This window comes from Hyperolius riggenbachi, chromosome 7 (assembly GCF_040937935.1).
Source record: "Hyperolius riggenbachi isolate aHypRig1 chromosome 7, aHypRig1.pri, whole genome shotgun sequence".
In the NCBI taxonomy this organism is placed as follows: domain Eukaryota; kingdom Metazoa; phylum Chordata; class Amphibia; order Anura; family Hyperoliidae; genus Hyperolius; species Hyperolius riggenbachi.
Window position 1 is genome coordinate 73,055,274 of NC_090652.1, and position 25,233 is coordinate 73,080,506.

The window sequence follows — 25,233 nt, forward strand, 5'->3', positions numbered from 1 at the left end:
ATATAGAGGCCTACCCTTATACCAGCCTCAGCCAGGCCTCTTGTAACTGAGGCATACAATGTGGGACCATAGTGATAATATAGAGGCCTCTCCTTATACCAGCCTCCCCCAGCCTCCTGTAACTGAGGCACAACATGGGACTATAGTGATAATAGAGAGGCCTCTCCTTATACCAGCCTCCCCCGGCCTCCTGTGACTGAGGCATACAACATGGGACTATAGTGATAATATAGAGGCCTCTCCTTATACCAGCCTCCCCTGGCCTCCTGTAACTGAGGCACAACATGGGACTATAGTTATAATGTAGAGGCCTCTCCTTATACCAGGCTCCTCTGGCCTCCTGTAACTGAGGCACAACATGGGACAATAGTGGCCTTACCTTATACCAGCCTCCCCTGGCCTCTTGTAACTGAGGCACAACATGGGACTATAGTGATAATGTAGAGCCTCTCCATATACCAGCCTCCCCTGTCCTCTTGTAACTGAGGAATAACATGAAACCTTTGTGATAATGTAGAGCCTCCCCTTATACCAGCCTCACGTAACTGAGGCACAACGTGGGACCATAGTGATAATGTAGAGCCTCCCCTTATACCAGCCTCCCGTAACTGAGGCACAACGTGGGACTATAGTGATAATGTAGAGCCTCCCCTTATACCAGCCTCACGTAACTGAGGCACAACGTGGGACCATAGTGATAATGTAGAGCCTCCCCTTATACCAGCCTCCCGTAACTGAGGCACAACGTGGGACCATAGTGATAATGTAGAGCCTCCCCTTATACCAGCCTCCCGTAACTGAGGCACAACGTGGGACCATAGTGATAATGTAGAGCCTCCCCTTATACCAGCCTCCCGTAACTGAGGCACAACGTGGGACTATAGTGATAATGTAGAGCCTCCTGTAACTGATCTTCTCCTCCATCCTTCCTATGAAGGTGTGAATCAGGGGAGGTATGAGTTTTTTGGTCTGTAGCAATCACTAGTAGGATCAGATTACTTCTTGAGAACAATGTAGACCTATCAGAGGCTAATGATGAATGTAATGAACATTCCTCCCCTTCAATGATATCGGCAGTCAGGATGTCTCACCCTGGCCTCAGCCTCACTCTTCTGTCTCTCCAGTTGCAGCACCGTCTCTTTCAGAGTGAAGAGAATGTTCTGAGAGTTCTCATATTCCTCTCGCTGCTGCTTCATCCGAGACTCCATCTCTTTCTTCTTCTCCAGCAGTAGAGCGTTCTGCAGCAAGAGAACGGAGAGGTGAGAGACTGCCGGCCTGGCCATGCCCTGTACAGTACATGCAGAGCAGCTGGACAACACCTATCCATCCTCCTTACAGGCAAACTCAGCATCCTCCAATGCACTGGTGTAACTAATGGTGAAGGCCTCACAGCTACACAGCAATGATAACCTATGACCCCCCTACCCCTGCACAACGTGTTTATTGTCCTGGTGTCGGTCAGCTGGGCACGGGGAGAAGCCAAGAGATGGCTCTCCCTGCACGCCGCAAAGAAGGGGAACATAACAAATATATTCTCCTACTGATTACCTAGCCCATCATCTGGTGGCATAATTTGGGGTCTGGCTATTGCCGGCACCTGAATTACAGTGGGACAAGACGTGGTACGCAGCTGCGCAGATGTAACATTAAAACTATAGTGGCGCCCAGGTCTGGCACTGCACGGTGGCCGATTGCTGAAATAACCTTCTTTTCCCTAAACCCCCCACCACCTCTTTAACTATACCCATGTATGACCCCTGATCTGTCATCCATTGTCCTCTTACCCATCAAATCACCTCCCACCTTTCTCATTATATATACCCCTGTATGACCCCTGACATGTGACCCCTCCCCCTTTATCACCAAATCACCTCCCACTTCTCTCACTATACCCATTCATGACCCCTGACCTGTGACCTCCCGCATTACTACTCCCTCTCACTATACCCCTTATGGTATGACAACTAACATGTCAACCCTACATAACTCCTCACCCCTGTTACTTTACCCCTGACCTGTGACCCCATGCATCACACGCCCACATCAGCTAACCTCTCACAGTATCCCTCCTATCACCCCCGACCTGTGACCTCTACCCTTCATGACCTCAGAACACTCATATCATGCCGTCTCTCACACTTGACCTGTGACCTTTCCCCTACATCACTTGTAACCCCTGAATGACTCCTCATCTAGGACTTCTCTCGTGGATCATGTTTGACTCCTCCTTTGTGTGGCCTCTGAACTATGATCCCTATTTTTATTACACCTGACCTGTAATCTCTCACACCATTCTACCCACAACTCCTCCCTTGCATCACCCCGAATCTGTGACCACTCCCCCTGCATCACCCCTGACCTGTGACCTCTCACCTCGCTCTGTAGGCTCTGCAGACAGGGAGCGAAGTGTCCTCGGCTCAGGTTGAGATCCCGATTCTCCTCTCGCAAAGAATGCAGCTGTAGGTTGAGAGACTGCTCCGCCTGAGAAGCCTGGGGATAGACACAGCGGGAGGTCAGAACACTGCAGGTCTATACACTAACTGATGGTTGTAAGAATGCACAAAACCGGAAGCTGAGAGATCACCATGACAACCTAGCAACTGTTACACTACAAGGAATTTGACCAAGTATTATTTCAAACTCATCCTACATATAAAAACCGAAGGTTGTAAATATGCGAGGACTTGTAAGCACCTGTGTGCGGCAACATAGTGTCGGTGGCCCGGTTGTGGGTGGGCAGCTTAGTGTTTGGTTTGGTATTTCACCACCGGCGCATGTTCTCACCACTCTCGATGCTCCAGCTGATTGCGTCGCTCTCTCCACACTGCAGCTCACTCATCAATGTGAGCAAATCCCATAGGCTTACATTGATCACATGGTCAGCAGCCAATGAAAACGGCTCCTGACCGGTTCACAGAGCTCAACCGTCATACGGCAGAGTGGGTGGCCTGAGTGTGCGGCGAGTTCAGCGGTTATAACAGAACGACAGAGGAGAGGGAGGTCCGCACTTATCAGTAGGGCTTCTTTGTTAATGGACGTATCCTATCCAAGATTAAAACTTCACAAACATCGACACAGCTGACATGTTTCGGCCAAATCTAGTCCTTAATCATAGAGTACTGCGGTAGTGGCGATTCAGAGCAGCAATTCGTCGGAAGGAGCCGGGTTTTGGTGCCAGCGGTCTCTAGTCCTTAAAGCCTGCCCGAGGCGGTGTGGCGAGGGGGGGGGCAGATGGGACAAAGAGGCATGTTCCCTGCCTCATGACATGCCCCCACCGCCGCACTATAACCCCCCGAAATTGGCGACAATGATTGTCGCTAATCTTGAGGGGAAAGGAGGAGAGGGATCCAGTGCTGTAAGGCGAGAGTTCTAACCACTGCGCCCTATTGTACGTCAATAACTATCACATGGCTGTCACCTGATGAATACACTGTATATATCAAATCATTGTTGGATTAATATGCAATGGAAACTGGCATTTGACTCATTTATGGATTATTATTGTTATTATCATGCTTTATTCTGATTCTGGAATTTCTATTTAAAGCAAACCTGAAGCGGAAAAAAAACTTGATGTTACAATGAATTGTATGTGTAGTACGGATAATGAATAGAACATCAGTAGCCAAGAAAAGAGCCTAATATTTTTATTTTCAGTTATAAAGCTTTTTTTTATAACAATGCATCATTCTCTCACAGTTTCAGCTTAAAACAAAGCAGAAATATTGACACTTTAAACTTTCCTGCAGTTAAACCTTATCTCAAGCTGTCTCTCACTCTTTCTTGGTTGTTTAAAGAGAAACCGTGACCAAGAATTGAACCTCATCCCAATCAGTAGCTGATACCCCCTTTTACATGAGAAATCTATTCCTTTTCACAAAAAGATCATCAGGGGGCTCTGTATAGCTGACATTGTGGTGAAACCCCTCCCACAAGAAACTCTGAGGACCGTGGTACTCCTGGCAGTTTCCTGTCTTATTTACCTTGTTGCATTGTGGGAAATAGCTGTTTTCAGCTGTTTCCAACTGCCAATAAAGCAAGCAGCAGCTACATCACCTGCCAGCAGGAAAAATGTCACCATGTGATAAACGTCAGAATGTAAATCAGAGATTTAAAAGATTTTACAATGGGCAAACACTGACTAAATCATTTATACATAATTATTGTAAAAATTAAGCACTTTTTTATTACATTATTTTCACTGGAGTTCCTCTTTAAGTGCTTCAGGAATCAGGACTGTATTCCACCAAGTTGGGTCGAATAGCTCAGAGAAGCTCTTTTGCATAGATAACAAGTGAAGTTTCTTAACTCTTCCTGTACAGGAAACAATATGAGACTTTTTTCTTTGCTACTAATGTTGTATTTCTTAGCTGTACTACACATACAATTCACTATCTCATACGTTTATTTTAGCTTCTGGTTTGCTTTAAGACGTGACCACGTCTATAACGATAATGCATCCCAAGTCATAGGCCTCAATTCACTAAGCTTTATCTATATATCTTTATCTATTATCTATATTTATCTAATGTTTTATCGATAAAAGGTTCAATAAATGTATAACACCTTAGTGAATTCAAAATGAGATTTTACCCATGAGGTAAATTATCAAACGTTTGATAAAGTGTTTGATAAAGCTTAGTGAATTGAGGCCTATATAGTGTACATTCGGCAATGAGCCTTCCCACCATCCCAGGCCTGATCCCAGCCCCTCCCACCAACCAAAGCATCCATTCCATAGAGGAATAATGCATTGTAATCTGCGCATCGGATTGGACAGATTTATGAGACTATTTGCTGGATTGGGTAATGGAGTTAGTGTTGTGTGCTGTGCAAGCTGGATAGGTTTTGTTATTTGGGGATTTTTCAGTGTACAGAGAAATGGAGGGCACATATGTGATGGAATTAGCAGACGCACGCTGGCCACACTCTGTAATACATAATCCTATTAGCGGTAATCGTATAATCCCGTCCCAGAGGGAGACAGCTGCACCGTAAGCTCTTATGAGATCAGCGACACAACAACTTGTCCCAGAGAGACAGACACGCTGATCTCTCCGCTGCATATTCATCAGTCACCAGAAGGGGGCGCTGAGATAGACAGAAGGATAGGAGCTGCTGAGAGTGGCGATGGTAGAAGAGGCTAATTCACTCAAGTGGATAAACAGCCTGCATCAGTGTTGGACTGGGAGGTGGAAAAGCTGAAGAAATCCACTTGCTGGCCAAGCAGTAATATTCAGGTGTTGCTGCTCACAGTGAAGACTTGCTACGGGTCTCTATTTGGAGTGATCACAAAGGATTACTGCTGCTTGGCCACCAGGTGGATTTCCTCAGTTTTTCCACCTCCCTGTCCGACACTGGCCTGCATGCTGTATGGCTCAGCCACCCCAAGCACTATTCAGTCACTGTGCAATACTATCTAATGGCAGCATTGTAAACCACTATGGCTATCATTCATAAAAGTCCGTTCGTTAAAGAAAATCAGTTCGGGAAAACACCACATTTGGTATTTTAGACTTCTGTGTGCTCATTCATAAAAATGTTTAAGTTGCGATAGCAGTGCGGTGATTTCCCGAACTAGGCTGGCTCTAGGCTGTCGGTAGGCTGGCGTAACAGGAGAAGCTGCCCGAGTCCCTCTGTGCGCTGCTCTCACTGCTGCTGCTTGGGAGGTCTGTCTCCATTCACTTAGCTGTATTCCACATGCTTATCGCTACTTACAAGGGAGCGGTATTCCCCGTCCGCATACCGCTTCCTCTAATCTTTATGAATTGACATTTAGTAACATTTGTTAAGATAATCACCGCACAAGGCGATAATTTATCGCTCTGCTCGGGAATGTCAGCTTTTCGTGCGGAAACAGCTTTTATGAATAGACATTTTGCTATGTGCTCGGTAAAGTCAGCTGTTTTTAGCATTTCCGCATGCGGGAATGCTTTATGAATGATAGCCAATGTGATTAGCTTATTGGCTTTCAAGTCTTTGCACAATATGTGCCCCTGGATACCTGAAGGACTTGTTACAACTACATCACACCTCCCACAACCTTAGATCAAAAGGATCTAATAACTTGGTCACCCCCAGAGCCCATCTGAAAACCTTTGGCGACAGAGCCTTCTGCCATGCTGCCCTTGGAACTCCCTGCCACACCCAATCAGGACATCTTCATCCCTGAAAGCATGTAAATCAAAACAACAAACACACTTATGATATAATGCATTGTATGTGTGGTATCGATAATGAATAGAACATTAGTAGCACAGAAGAGTCTCATTTTTTTTTCATTTATATAGCTTTTTTTCTTCTTTTTTTTTTAAAACATTGCATCATTCCGTCATATTTTCAGTTTACAAACCACACTCTGTATTTTAAACTATAAAACAGAGCTATAATGACCTTTTGAACTATCCTGCAGTAAAACTTCATCTCAGCCTGTCTTTCACTATTCCTTTGATATGTAAGTGCTTCAGAAAACAAAAGTTGGGTTGAGGAGCTCAGAGAAGCTCTTTTGCACAGATGAGGTTTCTTAACACTTCTTATACTGGAAAACAATATGAGACTCTTTTCTTTGCTACTAACGTTCTATTCCTTATCTGTACTACACAAACAATTCATTACATCATAAGTTTTTTTCCGCTTTAGGTTTGCTTTAAGTCCAAACTGAAAACTCATCTGCTTGGCACGGCATTTATAAGCACATGACTAATTCCTCTGTAACACCGTCCACCCTACAACCATGAATTGAGACAGAACTATGCACTTCGAGTCCTATGGGAGAAAAGCGCTTTACAAATGTTACTGTATTATATTGTATTGTAATTGCATGGAATGGAGCCAACACACCACCTCTACATATATTATGTGCTCCCTGCGGCAGAGAGTCCACAATGACCACAGAAGGTCCAGGACTCACCTGCGCTAGCTGCTCCATCAGCCTTTGGTTCTGCTCAGACAGCTCATGTACTGCAGTGGCGCTCTCTCGGCCGCACTCCCTCTGCTCAGACATGAGTTGCTTCATCTGCAGCCTGGTCTCAGCCAGATCGCTCTCCAGATCTGTGATCTGCGCTTTCCTCTCAATCTCCAGCATCTCCATCTTCTGCCGCAGAGCATGTTTCTCCTGCTCCAATCGCTGCAAAGTAAGAGAGACAGCAATTATTAACCCGCACAGTGACTGACAATACGGCATAGACTGCATCGGCACATCCACTTCCTGTCTTTATTATAATGATTGGTTTATAAAGCATCCACCATCTACATAACCCCATCTACACATCTGTTCCAAGCCGCACCACATATAGAGACGTATAGATTCATAAGTCATGGTTCCTGGTCTGCACAACATTAACTGGGACCCCTGTATCACTGCTCCTCCAAGTCTTACCATGTATACAGCTATACGGATCCATACCTGGTGGTGCTGGGTGTCCATGACATAACTGGGTCCAGTATCACTGCTCCACTAAGCCACACCTTCTATGGAGTCATATACATTCATACCTGGTTGTATGAATGTATAATATACCTAGAGCCCCTGTATCACTGCTCCACCAAGCTTAACGTATAGAGTCATATAGATTCATACCTGCTTGTTCCTGGTCTCCTTAACATAACTGGGTCCCTTTTATCACTGCTCCACCAAGCCTCACCACATATAGGATCATGTATGAATATACCTGGTTGTTCTAGGTCTCCATAACATAACTGGGTCCCTTCTATCACTGCTCCACCTAGCCTCACCACATATAGGATCATGTATGAATATACCTGGTTGTTCTAGGTCTCCATAACATAACGGGGTCCCTTCTATCACTGCTCCACCAAGCCTCACCACATATAGGATCATGTATGAATATACCTGGTTGTTCCTTGTCTCCATAACATAACTGGGTCCCTTTTATCACTGCTCCACCTAGTCTAACCACATATAAGATCATGTATGAATATACCTGGTTGTTCTAGGTCTCCATAACATAACGGGGTCCCTTCTATCACTGCTCCACCAAGCCTCACCACATATAGAATCATGTATGAATATACCTGGTTGTTCCTGGTCTCCATAACATAACTGGGTCCCCTCTATCACTGCTCCACCAAGCCTCACCACATATAGGATCATGTATGAATATACCTGGTTGTTCTAGGTCTCCATAACATAACTGGGTCCCCTCTATCACTGCTCCACCTAGCCTCACCACATATAGGATCATGTATGAATATACCTGGTTGTTCCTGGTCTCCATAACATAACTGGGTCCCTTTTATCACTGCTCCACCTAGCCTCACCACATATAGGATCATGCATGAATATACCTGGTTGTTCCTGGTCTCCATAACATAACTGGGTCCCTTTTATCACTGCTCCGCCTAGCCTCACCACATATAGGATCATGTATGAATATACCTGGTTGTTCCTTGTCTCCATAACATAACTGGGTCCCTTTTATCACTGCTCCACCTAGTCTAACCACATATAAGATCATGTATGAATATACCTGGTTGTTCTAGGTCTCCATAACATAACGGGGTCCCTTCTATCACTGCTCCACCTAGCCTCACCACATATAGGATCATGTATTATTATTATTATTATTATTATTTAGTATTTATATAGCGCCGACATATTACGCAGCGCTGTACAATGTATATATATATCTTGTCACTAACTGTCCCTCAAAGGAGCTCACAATCTAATCCCTACCATTGCCATGTCTATATTATGTAGTGTAAGTACTGTAGTCTAGGGCCAATTTTAGGGGGAGCCAATTAACTTATCTGTATGTTTTTGGAATGTGGGAGGAAACCGGAGTGCCCGGAGGAAACCCACGCAGACACAGAGAGAACATACAAACTCTTTGCAGATAGTGCCCTGGCTGGGATTCGAACCAGGGACCCAGCGCTGCAAGGCGAGAGAGCTAACCACTACGCCACCGTGCTGCCCTGGTTGTTCCTGGTCTCCATAACATAACTGGGTCCCTTTTATCACTGCTCCGCCTAGCCTCACCACATATAGGATGATGTCTGAATATACCTGGTTGTTCCTGGTCTCCATAACATAACGGGGTCCCTTCTATAACTGCTCCATCAAGTCTCACCACATATAAGATCATGTATGAATATACCTGGTTGTTCTAGGTCTCCATAACATAACAGGGTCCCTTCTATCACTGCTCCGCCTAGCCTCACCACATATAGGATCATGTATGAATATACCTGGTTGTTCTAGGTCTCCATAACAAAACTGGGTCCCTTCTATCACTGCTCCACCTAGCCCCACCACATATAGGATCATGTATGAATATACCTGGTTGATCCTGGTCTCCATAACATAACAGGGTCCCTTTTATCACTGCTCCACCAAGCCTCACCACATATAGGATGATGTCTGAATATACCTGGTTGTTCCTGGTCTCCATAACATAACGGGGTCCCTTCTATAACTGCTCCATCAAGTCTCACCACATATAAGATCATGTATGAATATACCTGGTTGTTCTAGGTCTCCATAACATAACAGGGTCCCTTCTATCACTGCTCCGCCTAGCCTCACCACATATAGGATCATGTATGAATATACCTGGTTGTTCTAGGTCTCCATAACATAACTGGGTCCCTTCTATCACTGCTCCACCTAGCCCCACCACATATAGGATCATGTATGAATATACCTGGTTGTTCTAGGTCTCCATAACATAACTGGGTCCCTTCTATCACTGCTCCACCTAGCCTTACCACATATAGGATCATGTATGAATATACCTGGTTGTTCTAGGTCTCCATAACATAACTGGGTCCCTTCTATCACTGCTCCACCTAGCCCCACCACATATAGGATCATGTATGAATATACCTGGTTGTTCTAGGTCTCCATAACATAACGGGGTCCCTTCTATCACTGCTCCACCTAGCCCCACCACACATAGGATCATGTATGAATATACCTGGTTGTTCCTGGTCTCCATAACATAACTGGGTCCCTTCTATCACTGCTCCACCTAGCCCCACCACATATAGGATCATGTATGAATATACCTGGTTGTTCTAGGTCTCCATAACATAACGGGGTCCCTTCTATCACTGCTCCACCTAGCCCCACCACATATAGGATCAGGGCTGGATTTCTGGCAAGGCCACATAGGCCATGGCCTAGGGCACCAGAAATTTAGGGGCGGCTCAGTGAGGGGCAGTAAAGCTGTTCTATGCAGCCATCCCTATCTTTAAAGACAGCTTTAACCTTTGAACTCTCTGTCCTGTACTTGTGTCATCCATGCAACACCTGTAAGCTCTATCCTGCAGGTAGACATCAGCCTAACTCTCATGGTGACACAATGGATCCATCATTAACGAGATGGCAAACATAACAGTTCTTAAGGAAAACATAATTTATAATCTATATGCGTATTACTAAAATAGTTATTGTCTGTGACATCCAATGATGGACAGTAAGGAGAATTCTCATTGGGGCATGCAAAGATAACCATACAGACGGTATAGTTGGCCTTGGGCGGTAAAAAGTACAAATCCGGCCCTGTATAGGATCATGTATGAATATACCTGGTTGTTCCTGGTCTCCATAACATAACGGGGTCCCTTCTATCACTGCTCCACCAAGTCTCACCACATATAAGATCACGTATGCATATACCTGGTTGTTCTAGGTCTCCTTAACATAACGGGGTCCCTTTTATCACTGCTCCACCAAGCCTCACCACATATAGGATCATGTATGAATATACCTGGTTGTTCCTGGTCTCCATAACATAACGGGGTCCCTTCTATCACTGCTCCACCAAGCCTCACCACATATAGGATCATGCATGAATATACCTGGTTGTTCTAGGTCTCCATAACATAACTGGGTCCCTTCTATCACTGCTCCACCTAGCCTCACCACATATAGGATCATGTATGAATATATCTGGATGTTCCTGGTCTCCATAACATAACTGGTTCCCCTCTATCACTGCTTCCCCAAGCCTCACCACATATAGGGTTATATAGCTTCATATCTGGTGGTTCTAGGTCTCCATAACATAACTGTGCCCCCTTTATCACTGCTTTTCTAAGCCTTTAACACTTTTAGAGTCATATGGATCCATACTCAGTGGTCCTGGGTCTCCATAACATAACTGGGTACCTCGTCTTACTACTCCCCCAGGCAGGACAGAGGAGTAGTGATTAGCGCTCTTGCCTTGCAGCGCTGGGTCTCCAGTTCTAACTCCAGCCAGGGCATTATCTACAAGGAGCTTGTTTGTTCTCCCTGTCTCTGGGTGGGTTTCCTCCAGGCACTCCGGTTTCCCTTCACATCCCAAAAACATATGTTAATTGGCTGCCCCCTAAAAATTGGTCCCCGGCTATGATGGGCATATGACTAAGTAAGTTCCTCTGAGGGACAGTTAGTGACAAGACTATATATACTCTGTACAGCACTGCAGAAGATATCTGCGCTAAATACATTTTAAATATAATAATACTCTTCCAAGCCTGACACTTTAAAGAATCCTACTGTTCTAATCCTGGTGGTTCTGGGTCTCCATAACATGACTGGGTACTCCATATACAGAACCAGACAGGTCCATATATTTTGGTTCTGGATCTTCATAACATAGCTGGATGATCATCCAATCACTTCTCTCCAAACCACACTAGATACAGAATCATACATGGGGTTCTGGGTCTCCATAACACAACTGGGTACCCCATATCACTGGTTTCCATCAGTTTAAAGTGTACATAGCACTTTGCAATCTGATCACAATCAGATTGCAAAATGCAAGGAAAACATCCCTTAACCTCCTGAGCGGTATGGACGAGCTCAGCTGGGCCGATTTTCTTCAAATAAAGTGCAGCACACGCAGCCGGCACTTTGCCAGCCGCGTGTGCTGCCTGATCGCCGCCGCTCTGCGGCGATTCGCCGCGAGCAGCGGCGAAAGAGGGTCCCCCCAGCCGCCTGAGCCCTGCGCAGCCGGAACAAAAAGTTCCGGCCAGCGCTAAGGGCTGGATCGGAGGCGGCTGACGTCAGGACGTCGGCTGACGTCCATGACGTCACTCCGCTCGTCGCTATGGCGACGATCTAAGCAAAACAAGGAAGGCCGCTCATTGCGGCCTTCCTTGTTTATTCTGGGCGCCGGAGGCGATCGGAAGAACGCCTCCGGAGCGCCCTCTAGTGGGCTTTCATGCAGCCAACTTTCAGTTGGCTGCATGTGAAATAGTTTTTTTTTAATTAAAAAAAAACCCCTCCCGCAGCCTCCCTGGCGATCTCAATAGAACGCCGGGGAGGTTAAAGGGAACCAGAGATGAATAAGGAAAAAGATTTTATACTTACCTGGGGCTTCCTCCAGCTCCATCCGCCTGGATCGCTCCCACGCCGCCATCCTCTGCTGCCCGCAGCTACGAGAACCGCGTCCCGTCACTGATGTCATCGGAGCAAGCCTACGCAGAAGTGCGCCCTCTACGTATCTCTCCAGCAGCTGCTGGAGAGATACGCAAACAATGCACTTCTCTAATGGCCCATACTCACGGGCAACTTTTTGGCCTGTCGCCAGCACACGTGAGCGTGTGTGCGACAGGCCATCGACAGCTCGTCGCCAGGTCCCTCCGTATACACACGGCGGAGGGACCTGGCAACTGATGCGGCGGAAGCTGTCGCTGTTGCTCCTCCCCCCGCCGGAAGCCCAATGCATTTCTTATCTTGTTGCTGTCGCTAGTCCGCGTACTCACGCGGACCAGCGACAGTTCCGGCGGAGTTGCGGCGGCGACTGTCGGCAGGCGATTGTGCGGTTCAATCGCCCGGCGACATCAGCGATGAGCGACGGTTCGGGGTGCGCGCCCGCGCAACGCCGCATACTCACGGGCGACCTGTCGCTGCAACACGCGTGCGCCGCGTGTTGCGGCGACATTTGTAGCCCGTGAGTATGGGCCATTACGCTAGACTGGCTCTGACTGACGGAAGTGTGGGGACCCGGTTCTCGTAGCTGCGGGCAGCGGAGGACGGCGGCGTGGGAGAAAATATATATAAAATCTTTTTCCTTATTCATCTCTGGTTCCCTTTAACGCAATTTACATTATGTTGCCAGCGTCCTTGCATTTTGCGGATCTCTTTTTATAGTGGGCCGTGCTGTAAATGCAAATGTCTCATTTTCTTCCATAAAATTCACAAATCAGCGCGACACACGAACATCTTGTAGAAAAGACAAATGGGTGAGGCAGCCCAACCCCGCTGCCGGGCCATATAACTCTTTGCCTGGAAGCTGTACATACGTCTGCATGCAAATGTATTACTGAGTCACACAGAGTCACAACTCTCATGGAAGCAGCCATTCCCATGTCCAAGGCAGGGGGGAGTTTATGGTACATGAAGTCACTGACCTGCATCTGATTGGTTGGTGCTTCTGAGCCTGAGCACACAGGGCTTGGGAAGGGTTGGTGTCCTTCTGGATTTGTCTATCTTTCTTGGACTTGACCAGTTTATTTCCCCTTATGGACCAGAGCAATTTTCATATTTTATCATTCCTCCCATTCATTCGCCAATAACTTTATAACTTTATCACTACTTATCACACCTAAATGATCTATACATTGTCTTTTTTTGCCACAAATTGGGCTGTCTTTGGGTGGTACTGCATAGCCAATGAATTTAAGGCTAATATATAGCAACTAAGCTGATGCTGTGGGAATGAACTGCACTTCAAACTGAGACTTTGCAATATGTAAGGGCAATCAACTGGCAGCTGCAGAAATTGAATTGCTCCCTGGAGTAGTGCGAACTTTCAGGTTGAGTGCGGTGTGAAAGTGGTTGAGTACATTACACAGCTGGCTGTGTATGGCTCAAAAAGTATACAACCTAATTAGGAATTAGGCCATTTTAATGGGGGTTGAGGGTATTTGTATGCAGCATGTGCAATAATAAAGATTTGCATTGATACACAGACATCTGTGTAAAAAATTGATATAGTATACCATTGACAGATGTAGCAGACAGCCAATAGGCAGAACCAGGCAGCCAACAGGGAGAGCCACACAGCCCTGCTTCTCACCCCATTTGATCCGTTACTCTGGAGGGAGGGACTTCAGAATGGCAGAGCAGGAGAAGAAGACGTTTAAAAATACTTCTCTGTATCCCTTTAGTTGTGCATATCTGTATCCTGGTATACAGAAGAGCTTCCTCTGGTAGCTGCAGCACATCTAAAGGGATGCCGGGGATACACTGGACAGAAAAAAAACCAACTCATGCACACCACTTGTGGTAAAACTCACTGCTTCTTGCCTGACCTGCTCCACAGCTGGTGAGACTTACCGAGTGGGGCTTAGTCAATGGAAGCATGTTTTTTCTTGGTATATTACTAAACTTCTACCGCATTAGTGTAAAATATAAAATGCTGTATTTCACTGACCTAAATTATTTTACCAAACTGCCCTTAGTGAATTGAGGCCTATGGAGGAGGGGGTGCAAAGCCTAAAAACCATGGCAGGGAGGTGTTGCTGCCAAAAGTGAATCAATCCAAGAAACTCCACTGGTGAAATGCTCTCGCAGCTGCCCTATCCTTACCTCATGGGTCTCTCTGAGCTCCTCCTCCAGCGCCTCCCTCACCCTCTCCAGATGCTCATTCCTCTCCAGTAAAGCCTTTCCCAGCTCAGCTGCCAGGAGGAGGTCCTTGTCCTTCTGCTCCAGCACTAGGTTCAGGTCCTCCTCCACCTGCACCTCCTCATCCTCCCCCAGGTACGAGGTCCTCCTCTCCAGCAGAAAGGGGTAGAAGTCTTCCTCCATGCTGGGGGAGGGGAGATTTCCATTCCAGCCCCGGAGCACCCCAGCATGGTTCTCCGCTTCTCCCGACGTCATTGGCTGTCACGGCTGGAGGAGGAGACAAGAGACAAAGGTTGGTCACATGGTCCATACTGAACACAGGAAGAGAATCACAAATACAGTGTGGCATATTCAGGAAGCAGTGGTACAGCTGCCATGCACAGACAGCGAACAGAGACAGAGATCCAGGGCCCACCCGCACTTCCCTCTGGGTATCGCATGGTGGTTTGGGGGCCTAAGCCAGTGAGAGAGACTGGGGCCCCCTGGCTGTCGTGCGAACCAGTGTTTGTGATTTTAAATTTATTTTTTGCAGCTTCCAGAATGCGGTTGACAGGTGAGTGGTTAGGGAGGGGACTGTGTGGGAGATGCCTACATGTGGCGGTCGCTGTAAAAGATGTAATCTACAATTACGTCCAGCCGAAGCCTCCCACCTGAATGCTACCTAATTTATGCAATTCCTGCTAGATTTGGTATGGCAGGCAAAGGGTGTATGACAGTACACCTGATTGGCTGACTGGTGCCTGCTGACCAAATAAAGGTAGGAAATTGTTTGAACTGGTAGTGAGCAATTGTGTGTGATGCACAGACAGCGCACAGTCATTTCACTGGTACATACGCAAGTGAAACAGTGTGCATTGGCCAAACAGCATATCCCGTGTTATGTGCACAATATACGCATTACTACTGTGATGTGCAAGGAAACTGCTACACTCTATCACCCCATCTAAGGCCTTGTTTCCACTTTAGTGCGCTTCTATCCGCTTTTTATCAGCACATCAATGTTACAGATTGATACATGTTGCTGAAAAGCGGACAGAAGCGCATAGATGGAAACGAGGCCTAAAGGTGCTGGAACCAGGACAGCAAGATACAAGGTGCAGTGGAATCCGCACACTTGTGGAGGGGAACGTTCCAAAACCTATGTAACCACAAGGCAAATAAAATGGCTAACATGTTTCAGACCTCACCTGTGCCTGTTTTATACATGATACTAGGCCAGCTTTCTTGTGGCTACCCTTCCATGTGCAGCACCCCTGTCCTATTCCTTCGGCTGCCCCCTCTTCTATGTCTAACCTGTATGTACAGCAGCTTCCTTCATTAATGTAAAGATCTCTCATGCAGCAGCTCCCTATTACCACGTGTTGCTTCTTATTTGCAACCCCTGTATTCCATTTTCTAGCCTTTTGTTTCATATGCAGCAATCCCATTTCCATGCCCAGCCGCCCCTTGTCAACTGCCGCCCAAGGCCCGTGCCTTTGGGGCCTTTTCTGAAAGCCATCTCAGTACCTCACGTCCATTTTATCAATCATGCCGTAGCCTAAATAAAGTTTTGGGTTGTTACCTTCCACAAGGATGCAGATTCCACTTCAAACTACGATAATGTGCATTACGCAAATGGCATAACACACTTTGCGTAAGTGACGTAAATTGCAATATTTACACAACATGCGAACAGCAATTTTACTGTTGGTTTGTGAATAGCTTAGCTCCCAACTGTCCCTTTTTCAGAGGGACAGTCTCTCTTTGGGAACCAAATCCCTCTGTCCCTCTTTCCTCCTCATTTGTCCCTCTTTCAGGACTCATGTATACATCTATGTATTTTCTACAGTAAAAAAATGTAATTTACTGACTGTAAACTTTCTTCCCATCATTTAAATTGATATGTTTATTATTTTTAAATGTTAATATGAAAACAACTGATGACTGAAAGGACTAGTGTGGTATCTATATATATAAAATCGGATGTGTGTATGTATGTATGTGTATGTAGGTGCCGCGATCACGCGAAAACGGCTTGACCGATTTGAACGAAACTTGGTATACAGATCCCTTACTACCTGGGATGATATGTTCTGGGGGTCTCGCGTCCCCCCTGCACACCTGGGCGGAGCTACAAGCAGCTAATCAGATTTCACACATTCAAGTCAATGGAAAAAATGTAAAAGGCTGCCATTCTCACAGTAATCAAGCCACAGTCCCCACATTTGGCACAGGTGGTCACCTGGTGACCGAGGTTACAAATCCAGGAAAAGTGGGAGGAGCATAACACAGCCAATCAAATTTCAGCCATTCATTTTAAATGGAAAAATGTAAACTGCAGCCATTCTTAGAATGTTAATCGCAGGGTTCTCAAACTTGCCACAGTTGGTCACTGGGTGAATGCGATTAAGATTCAAGAAAGTGGGTGGAGCCTACTACAGCCAATCAAAATTCACCTATTGATTTTCAAGGGGAATATTAAAACTGCTGCCATTCTTACACTGTTAGTGGCAGAGGCTTCAAGCCTGGTACAGTTGGTCATTGGATGACTGGGGTCAAAATCCACTAAAGGGGCAGGGCCACAAACAGCCAATCAGATTTCCTTGCTGGATAAACTGCTTCCATTCACACATTTTTGATGCCAGGAACCTGAAAGCTCACAAACTTGGTCGTTGAGTGACTGTGTGTCAAGGTTACAAAAAGTGGGCGGAGCCAAAAAATAAAGTTCACTAGGAAAATATAAACTGCAGCCATTCTTACACTGTTTCTGGCAGGGTTCTCAAACTTTGCACAGTTGGTCACTGGGTGAATGGGATGAATATTCAAGAGAGTGGGTGGAGCCTACAACAGCCAATTAAAATTCACCTGTTGATTTTCAAAGGGAATATTTACATTGCTGCCATTCTTACACTGTTAATAGCAGATGCTTCAAACCTGGTACTGTTAGTCACTGGGTGACTGGGGTTCAAATTTGGAAAGGGGGCGGAGCCACAAACAGCCAATCAGATATGTTTAATTTCAATGGGAATATACAAGTAATTGATACCAAAAGCCCAAAGCTCATAAACTTGATCATTGAGTGACTGTATGTTAAGGTTAGAAAAAGTGGGCGGAGCCAACAACTACATTTTATTCCAGGGGAAAATATAAACTGCAGCCATTCTTACACTGTTAATGACGGGGTTCCCAAACTTGACACAGTGGGCCACTGGGTGACTGGGATTAATATTCAGAAATGTGGGTGGAGCCAACAACAGCCAATCAAATTTCACCTATTGATTTTCAAGGGGAATATTTACATTGCTATTATTCTTACACTGTTAATGGCAGAGGCCTCTTAGCTGATAGGTGACTGGGGTCCAAATTCACTAAAGGGGGCGGAGCCACAAACAGCTAATCAGATTTGTTAGATTGATTTCAGCCATTCTGTTATTGGCAGGGTTCTCAAACGTGACATAGTTGGTCAATGGATGAATGGGATTAATATTCAGGAAAGTGGGTGGAACCTACAACAGCCAATCAAAATTCACCTATTGATTTTTAAGGGAAATATTGAAACTGCTGCTACTCTTACACTAATAATGGCAGAAGCCTCAAACCAGCTACAGTCGGTCATGAAGTGGCTGGGGTTCAAATGCACTTAAGGGGTGGAGCCACAAACAGCCAATCAGATTACTTTACTGGATAAACTGCTTCCATTCACACAATTTTGATGGAAGAAACCCAAAAGCTTAAAACTTGGTCACTGGGATTTTCTGGGATTAATATTCAAAAAAGTGGGTGGAGCCTAAAAAGAAAATCAAAATTCACCTTTTGATTTTCAAGGGGAATATTTAAATTGCTTCCATTCTTGCACTGTTAGTGGCACAAGCCTCAAACCTGGTACAGTTGGTCATTGGGTCACTGGGGTTCAAATTCAGAAAAGGTGTGGGGCTACAAACAGCCAATCAGATTTGTTTCATCTCACTGGTAAATTACAAATTATTGAAGCCAAGGACCCCCGAGCTCACAAACTTGGTCATTGAGTGACTGTGTGTCAAGGTTACAAAAATTGGGCGGAGCCAAAAACAAATTTCACTAGGAAAATATAAACTGCAGCCATTCTTACACTGTTAATGGCAGGGTTCTCAAACTTTGCCCAGATGGTCACTGGGTGACTGAGATTAATATTATGGGAAGTGGGTGGAGCCTATAATAGCCAATCAAAATTCACCTGTTGATTTTCAAGGGGAATATTCAAATTGCTTCCATTTTTGCTCTATTAATAGCAGATGCCTCAAACCTGCTACAGTTGGTCATTGGGTGACTGGGGTTCAAATGCCGGAGAGGGGCAGAGCCACAAACAGCCAATCTGATTTGTTTAATTTCTATGGGAATATACAAATTATTGATGACAAAGACCCCAAAGCTCACAAACTTGGTCATTGAGTATTTGTGTGTTAGGGTTAGAAAAAGTGTCCGGAGCTAACACCAGCCAAATACATACCCGGGTAACGCCGATTCTTCAGCTATTATTCATAAAAGTGGATGGAGCCTACAAAAGCCAATCAGACATTTTCGCGCAACTTTGAGGTTTTCTGAATCCTAACGCAAAATTTCGCATGGTAGCATTATATTTACGCATCTTGATGCGGATTTTGCATCTTTATGCGGATTTTATGCGAATTTATGCGGATTTATAATCTTGCAGTATTATTGAATTTTTTTTTTTTTTTAATTTCTTCTTTACTCTATAACATGATTATAAGATGCAAATTTATTTCACAGTTATATTTAACTTATAACAAGCTGGTTGTACAACTGAGCTATATTTTTCTAGTGAAATGTATATGCTTATGTGGAGAACTTCTTATATATTGTTTATTTGTTATTTGTTATATATATATTATATACTATGCCATTGGATACTTACATAACTTGTATGCTGAAAATTTTTTCAATAAAAATTATTGTGAAAAAAAAAAAAAAAAAAAAAGCCAATCAGAATTAATCTATTGATTTTGAAGGGGAGTATTTCATTACTGTCATTCTTGCACTGTTAATGGCACAAGCCCCAAACTGGGTACAGTTATTTATTGGGTGACTGGGGTTCAAATGTAGAAAAGGGGTGGAGACACAAACAGCCCATCAGATTTGTTTCTTTTCAACGCAAATTATTGATGCCAAAGACTGCAAAGCTCACAAATTTGGTCACTGAGTAATTAAGTAATTGTCTGTTACTGTTACAAAAAGTGGACATAGCCAACACCAGCCAAATACATACCCAGGCAATGCTGGGTCATCAGTGGGTGGAGACAAATAGAAATTTCACTGGGAAAATGTAAACTGCAGCCATTCTTACACTGTTAATGGCAGGGTTCTCAAACTTTGCACAGTTGGTCACTGGGTGACTGGGATTAATATTCATAAAAGAGGGTGGAGCCTACAAAAGCCAATCCAAATTCATTTATTGCTTTTCAAGGGGAATATTCAATTGCTGCCATTCTTGCACTGTTAAGGACACAAGCTTAAAACCTGCTACAGTTGGTCATTTGGTGACTGGGGTTCAAAATCAAAAGAGGGTGGAGCCACAGCCAATCAGATCTGTTTCATTTCACTGCAAATTATTGATGCCAAACAATGCAAAGCTCACAAACTAGGTCATTGAGTCATTGTGTGTTAGGGTTAGAAAAGTGGGCGGAGCCAACACCAACCAAATACATAACCGGGCAACGCCGGGCAATCAGCTAGTGAATAATAAAACAACATTTCTTTGTGATATGTCTGATAGGGGTGTGGTGGGGGCGTGGTTAGAGGCATGGCAGGGGCGTGTCTTAAAGTGTTCCTCTTTCTTATCTCAAAATGTTGGGAGGTATAGAATAGGCCCAAGTGTTCCTACATGCAAAATGCATTGGACAGGTACAATGACACACTGCTAGCTGGGCTACCATACACTCTATGTATAACAAGTGTGTGTCTGTTAGGAACCAGTGTAGTGTGGAGTTGACATCCTTTTGCAAGTACAGAAGGGATCTGTGGGATTTATTATGGTGTGAAGGTGTGCAAAGGTAGAGAAGGAAATAAGTAATTAGCTTTGAATACGGAGAAGGCGATCAGCTCTGCTCTAGGTAGCTGTGCAGGCAGAGAAGAAGATAAATGTTTAGTGGATGTGCAGACAGATAGGGGGTTAAGTGCTAGGTGCCTATACAGACACAACAGGGATAAGTGAAAGGTAGTTTTGTAAACTGAGAAGGTGATATATATTGTGCTGGTGGCTGTGCAGGCAGAAGAGGGATACATGCTGGGGGCTGTGCAGGCATGAGAGGGATATGTGCTGGTGACTGTGCAGGCACAGGAGGGGTAAGTGCTGGTGGTAGTGCAGGCAGAAGAGGGATAAGTGCTGGAGGCTGTGCAGGCAGAAGAGAGATAAGTGCTGGTGGCAGTGCATGCACAAGAGGGATAAGTGCTGGTGGCTGTGCAGGCAGAAGAGGGATGAATGCTGGGGGCTGTGCAGGCAGAAGAGGGATAAGTGCTGGTGGCTGTGCAGGCAGAAGAGGGATACGTGCTGGAGGCTGTGCAGGAAGAAGAGGGATAAGTGCTGGTGGCTGTGCAGGCAGAAGAGGGATACGTGCTGGAGGCTGTGCAGGAAGAAGAGGGATAAGTGCTGGTGGCTGTGCAGGCAGAAGAGGGATACGTGCTGGAGGCTGTGCAGGAAGAAGAGGGATAAATGCTGGTGGCTGTGCAGGCAGAAGAGGGATAAGTGCTGGTGGCTGTTCAGGCAGAAGAGGGAGAAGTGCTGGTGGCTGTGTAGGCAGAAGAGGGATAAGTGCTGGTGGCTTTGCAGGCAGAGGAGGGATAAGTTCTGGTGGCTGTGCAGGCAGAAGAGGTATAAGTGCTGGTTGCTGTGCAGGCAGAAGAGGGATAAGTGCTGGTGGCTGTGCAGGCAGAAGAGGAATACGAGCTGGTGGCTGTGCAGGCAGAAGAGGGATAAGTGCTGGTGGCTGTTCAGGCAGAGGAGGGATAAGTTCTGGTGGCTGTGCAGGCAGAAGAGGGGTAAGTGCTGGTGGCTGTGCAGGCAGAAAAGGGATAAGTGCTGGTGGCTGTGTAGGCAGAAGAGGGATACGTGCTGGTGGCTGTGCAGGTAGAAGAGGGATAAGTGCTCCTGGCTGTGCAGGCAGAAGAGGGATACGAGCTGGTGGCAGTGCAGGCAGAAAAGGGATAAGTGCTGGTGGCTGTGTAGGCAGAAGAGGGATACGTGCTGGTGGCTGTGCAGGCAGAAGAGGGATACGTGCTGGTGGCTGTGCAGGCAGAAAAGGGATAAGTACCGGAGGTAGTGCAGGCAGAAGAGGGATAAGTACCGGAGGTAGTGCAGGCAGAAGAGGGATAAGTACCGGAGGTAGTGCAGGCAGAAGAGGGATAAGTACTGGTGGCTGTGCAGGCAGAAGAGGGATAAGTGCTGGTGGCTGTCCAGGCAGAAGAGGGATAAGTGCTGGTGGCTGTGCAGGAAGAAGAGGGATAAATGCTGGTGGGTGTGCAGGCAGAAGAGGGATAAATGCTGGTGGCTGTGCAGGCAGAAGAGGGATAAGTGCTGGAGGCTGTGCAGGCAGAAGAGGGAGAAGTGCTGGAGGCTGTGCAGGCAGAAGAGGGAGAAGTGCTGGAGGCTGTGCAGGCAGAAGAGGGAGAAGTGCTGGAGGCTGTGCAGGCAGAAGAGGGATAAGTTCTGGTGGCTGTGCAGGCAGAAGAAGGATAAGTACTGGTGGCTGTGCAGGAAGAAGAGGGATAAATGCTGGTGGCTGTGCAGGCAGAAGAGGGATAAATGCTGGTGGCTGTGCAGGCAGAAGAGGGATAAGTGCTGGTGGCTGTGCAGGCAGAAGAAGGATAAGTACTGGTGGCTGTGCAGGAAGAAGAGGGATAAATGCTGGTGGCTGTGCAGGCAGAAGAGGGATAAGTGCTGGTGGCTGTGCAGGCAGAAGAAGGATAAGTACTGGTGGCTGTGCAGGAAGAAGAGGGATAAATGCTGGTGGCTGTGCAGGCAGAAGAGGGATAAGTGCTGGTGGCTGTGCAGGCAGAAGAGGGATAAGTGCTGGTGGCTTTGCAGGCAGAAGAGGGATACATGCTGGTGGCTGTGCAGGCAGAAGAGGGATACGTGCTGGTGGCTGTGCAGGCAGAGAAGGGTTAAGTTCTGGTGGCTGTGCAGGCAGAAGTGCTGGTGGCTGTGCAGGCAGAAGAGGGGTAAGTGCTGGAGGCTGTGCAGGCAGAAGAGGGATATGTGCTGGTGGCTGTGCAGGCAGAAGAGGGATAAGTGCTGGTGGCTGTGCAAGCAGAGGAGGGATAAGTTCTGGTGGCTGTAGAGGCAGAAGAGGGATAGGTGCTGGTGGCTGTGCAGGCAGAAGAGGGATAAGCGCTGGAGGCTGTGCAGGCAGAAGAGGGATAAGTGCTGGTGGCTGTGCAGGCAGAAGAGGGATAAGTGCTGGTGGCTGTGCAGGCAGAGGAGGGATAAGTTCTGGTGGCTGTGCAGGCAGAAGAGGGATACGTGCTGGTGGCTGTGCAGGCAGAAGAGAGATAAGTGCTGGTGGCTGTGCAGGCAGAAGAGGGATAAGTGCTGGTGGCTGTGCAGGCAGAGGAGGGATAAGTTCTGGTGGCTGTGCAGGCAGAAGAGGGATACGAGCTGGTGGCTGTTCAGGCAGAAAAGGGATAAATACTGGTGGTAGTGCAGGCAGAAGAGGGATAAGTGGTGGTGGCTGTGCAGGCAGAAGAGGGATAAGTGCTGGTGGCCAGGGCAGCCATCAGGGGGGGACAACTGAAACTGCAGTGAGGGGCCCAGGGCTTCTGGGGACCCTGGAACCCCCCCAAAGCGCTGGGAACATAGGCGGACAAAAGAGGCACAGTGAGAAAAGAGACGAGACAGGACCATGAGATCACACAGAGAGACACAAAAGAGGCACAAACTGAGGTGAGACAGAGGGGGGCAGAAGAGGCACAGGAAGAAAAGAGGAGAACAAAAGAGAATGGATAAAGGATAAGAGCGGACCTACAAGTCCCTATCTCATTTGTTAACTGGGGACTACCTGTATTTTGCTAGTATTTGGCTCCACTCACAATATGCTATGGTCACGCCCACTTTTTGCAGCATCATGCTGTGGGGTGGGGTGGCTAGTGGGTGGGCACAGCAACCAGTGGGTGGGTCCGGGGGGGTCCAGGCCTGATGATGTGTGAGGGGCCCCAAAATTTCTGATGGCGGCCCTGCTAGTGGCTGTGCAGGCAGAAGAGGGATGAGTGCTGGTGGCAGTGCAGGCAGAAAAGGGATAAGTGCTGGTGGCTGTGCAGGCAGAAGAGGGATAAGTGCTGGTGGCTGTGCAGGCAGAAAAGGGATAAGTGCTGGTGGCTGTGCAGGCAGAAGAGGGATAAGTGCTGGTGGCTGTGCAGGCAGAAAAGGGATAAGTGCTGGTGGCTGTGCAGGCAGAAGAGGGATAAGTGCTGGTGGCTGTGCAGGCAGAAAAGGGATAAGTGCTGGTGGCTGTGCAGGCAGAAAAGGGATAAGTGCTGGTGGCTGTGCAGGCAGAAGAGGGATAAGTGCTGGTGACTGTGCAGGCAGAAAAGGGATAAGTGCTGGTGGCTGTGCAGGCAGAAGAGGGATAAGTGCTGGTGGCTGTGCAGGCAGAGGAGGTATAAGTGCTGGTGGCTGTGCAGGCAGAGGAGGGATTAGTGCTGGAGGCTGTGCAGGCAGAAGATGGATAAGGCCTGGTGCACACCAGAGGAGTTTTTCTGAGCGTTTTGAGTTTTTAAATCTGCTGCTAAGGTTATCCTATGTGTCTGTGCACACTGGAGCAATGAGGTTTTGTAAAAAACCCCATAGCATTGCATTGGGAAGAGCTTTAAGGCCTCGTTCACATCATTTAGCGCAGATGGATGTGCGATCGGAACGCAATGCGTCCGATTGCATGCCATCTGCGCTACTATGCGCTGCAGATCCCATTCATTACAATGAATGGGATCTGCGCTGCGATTACCAAAAATGCGTGCAGCACGCAATAGCGCAATCGCGCTGCCACGCAGCGCATATGATGGGAACGGTAGAAGGGCTGTCTATGCCCTTTTACCGTTCTTGCGCGTCGCACAATATACGCGCTGCCAAAATGCGCACGGCAGCGTGTATAGTCTGAACGAGGCCTTAGAGGTTTCAAAAGCTCTTCCCAATGCAATGCTATGGGGTTTTTTTTTACAAAACCTCATTGCTCCAGTGTGCACAGACACATAGGATAACATTAGCAGCAGATTTAAAAACTCAAGACGCTCAGAAAAACTCCTCTGGTGTGCACCAGGCCTAAGTGCTGGTGGCTGTGCAGGCAGAAGAGGGATAAGTGCTGGTGGCTGTGCAGGCAGAAGAGGGATACGTGCTGGTGGCTGTGCAGGCAGAAGAGGGATACGTGCCGGTGGCTGTGCAGGCAGAAGAGGGATACGTGCTGGTGACTGTGCAGGCAGAAGAGGGATAAGTTCTGGTGGCCGTGCAGGCAGAAGAGCAGGTGGGAGCTATGAATAAGGCAGTAGAAAAAAAACCACTTCAGTTGAGCTGGAAATGACTAAACAGTGAGAGCAGATCAGTGCGGTGCCTTGTGTGTGGCGGAATGGTTTGTCTCTGCATGGATGAGATAAGTGTGCAGCTGTAGAATGATGGGGGGTGGTCTTCCCTCGGACCC

At 46.8% G+C, this 25,233-nt stretch overlaps 1 protein-coding gene across 2 annotated transcripts in view; it reads right to left on the reverse strand.

Annotated features, from left to right (window-relative positions):
• Positions 1–25,233, reverse strand: part of BICDL2 (BICD family like cargo adaptor 2) — a 78,874-nt gene that overhangs the window by 9,358 nt on the left and 44,283 nt on the right. For both annotated transcript variants that reach the window (XM_068244082.1, XM_068244081.1), the window contains exons 2-5: positions 14,543–14,845; positions 6,911–7,126; positions 2,374–2,490; positions 1,092–1,238 (exon numbers count right to left, since the gene is read on the reverse strand). In XM_068244082.1, the coding sequence (XP_068100183.1) occupies positions 1,092–1,238; positions 2,374–2,490; positions 6,911–7,126; positions 14,543–14,833 (771 nt within the window). In that variant the 5' untranslated portion in view covers positions 14,834–14,845. The remainder of the gene's footprint in view (positions 1–1,091; positions 1,239–2,373; positions 2,491–6,910; positions 7,127–14,542; positions 14,846–25,233) is intronic.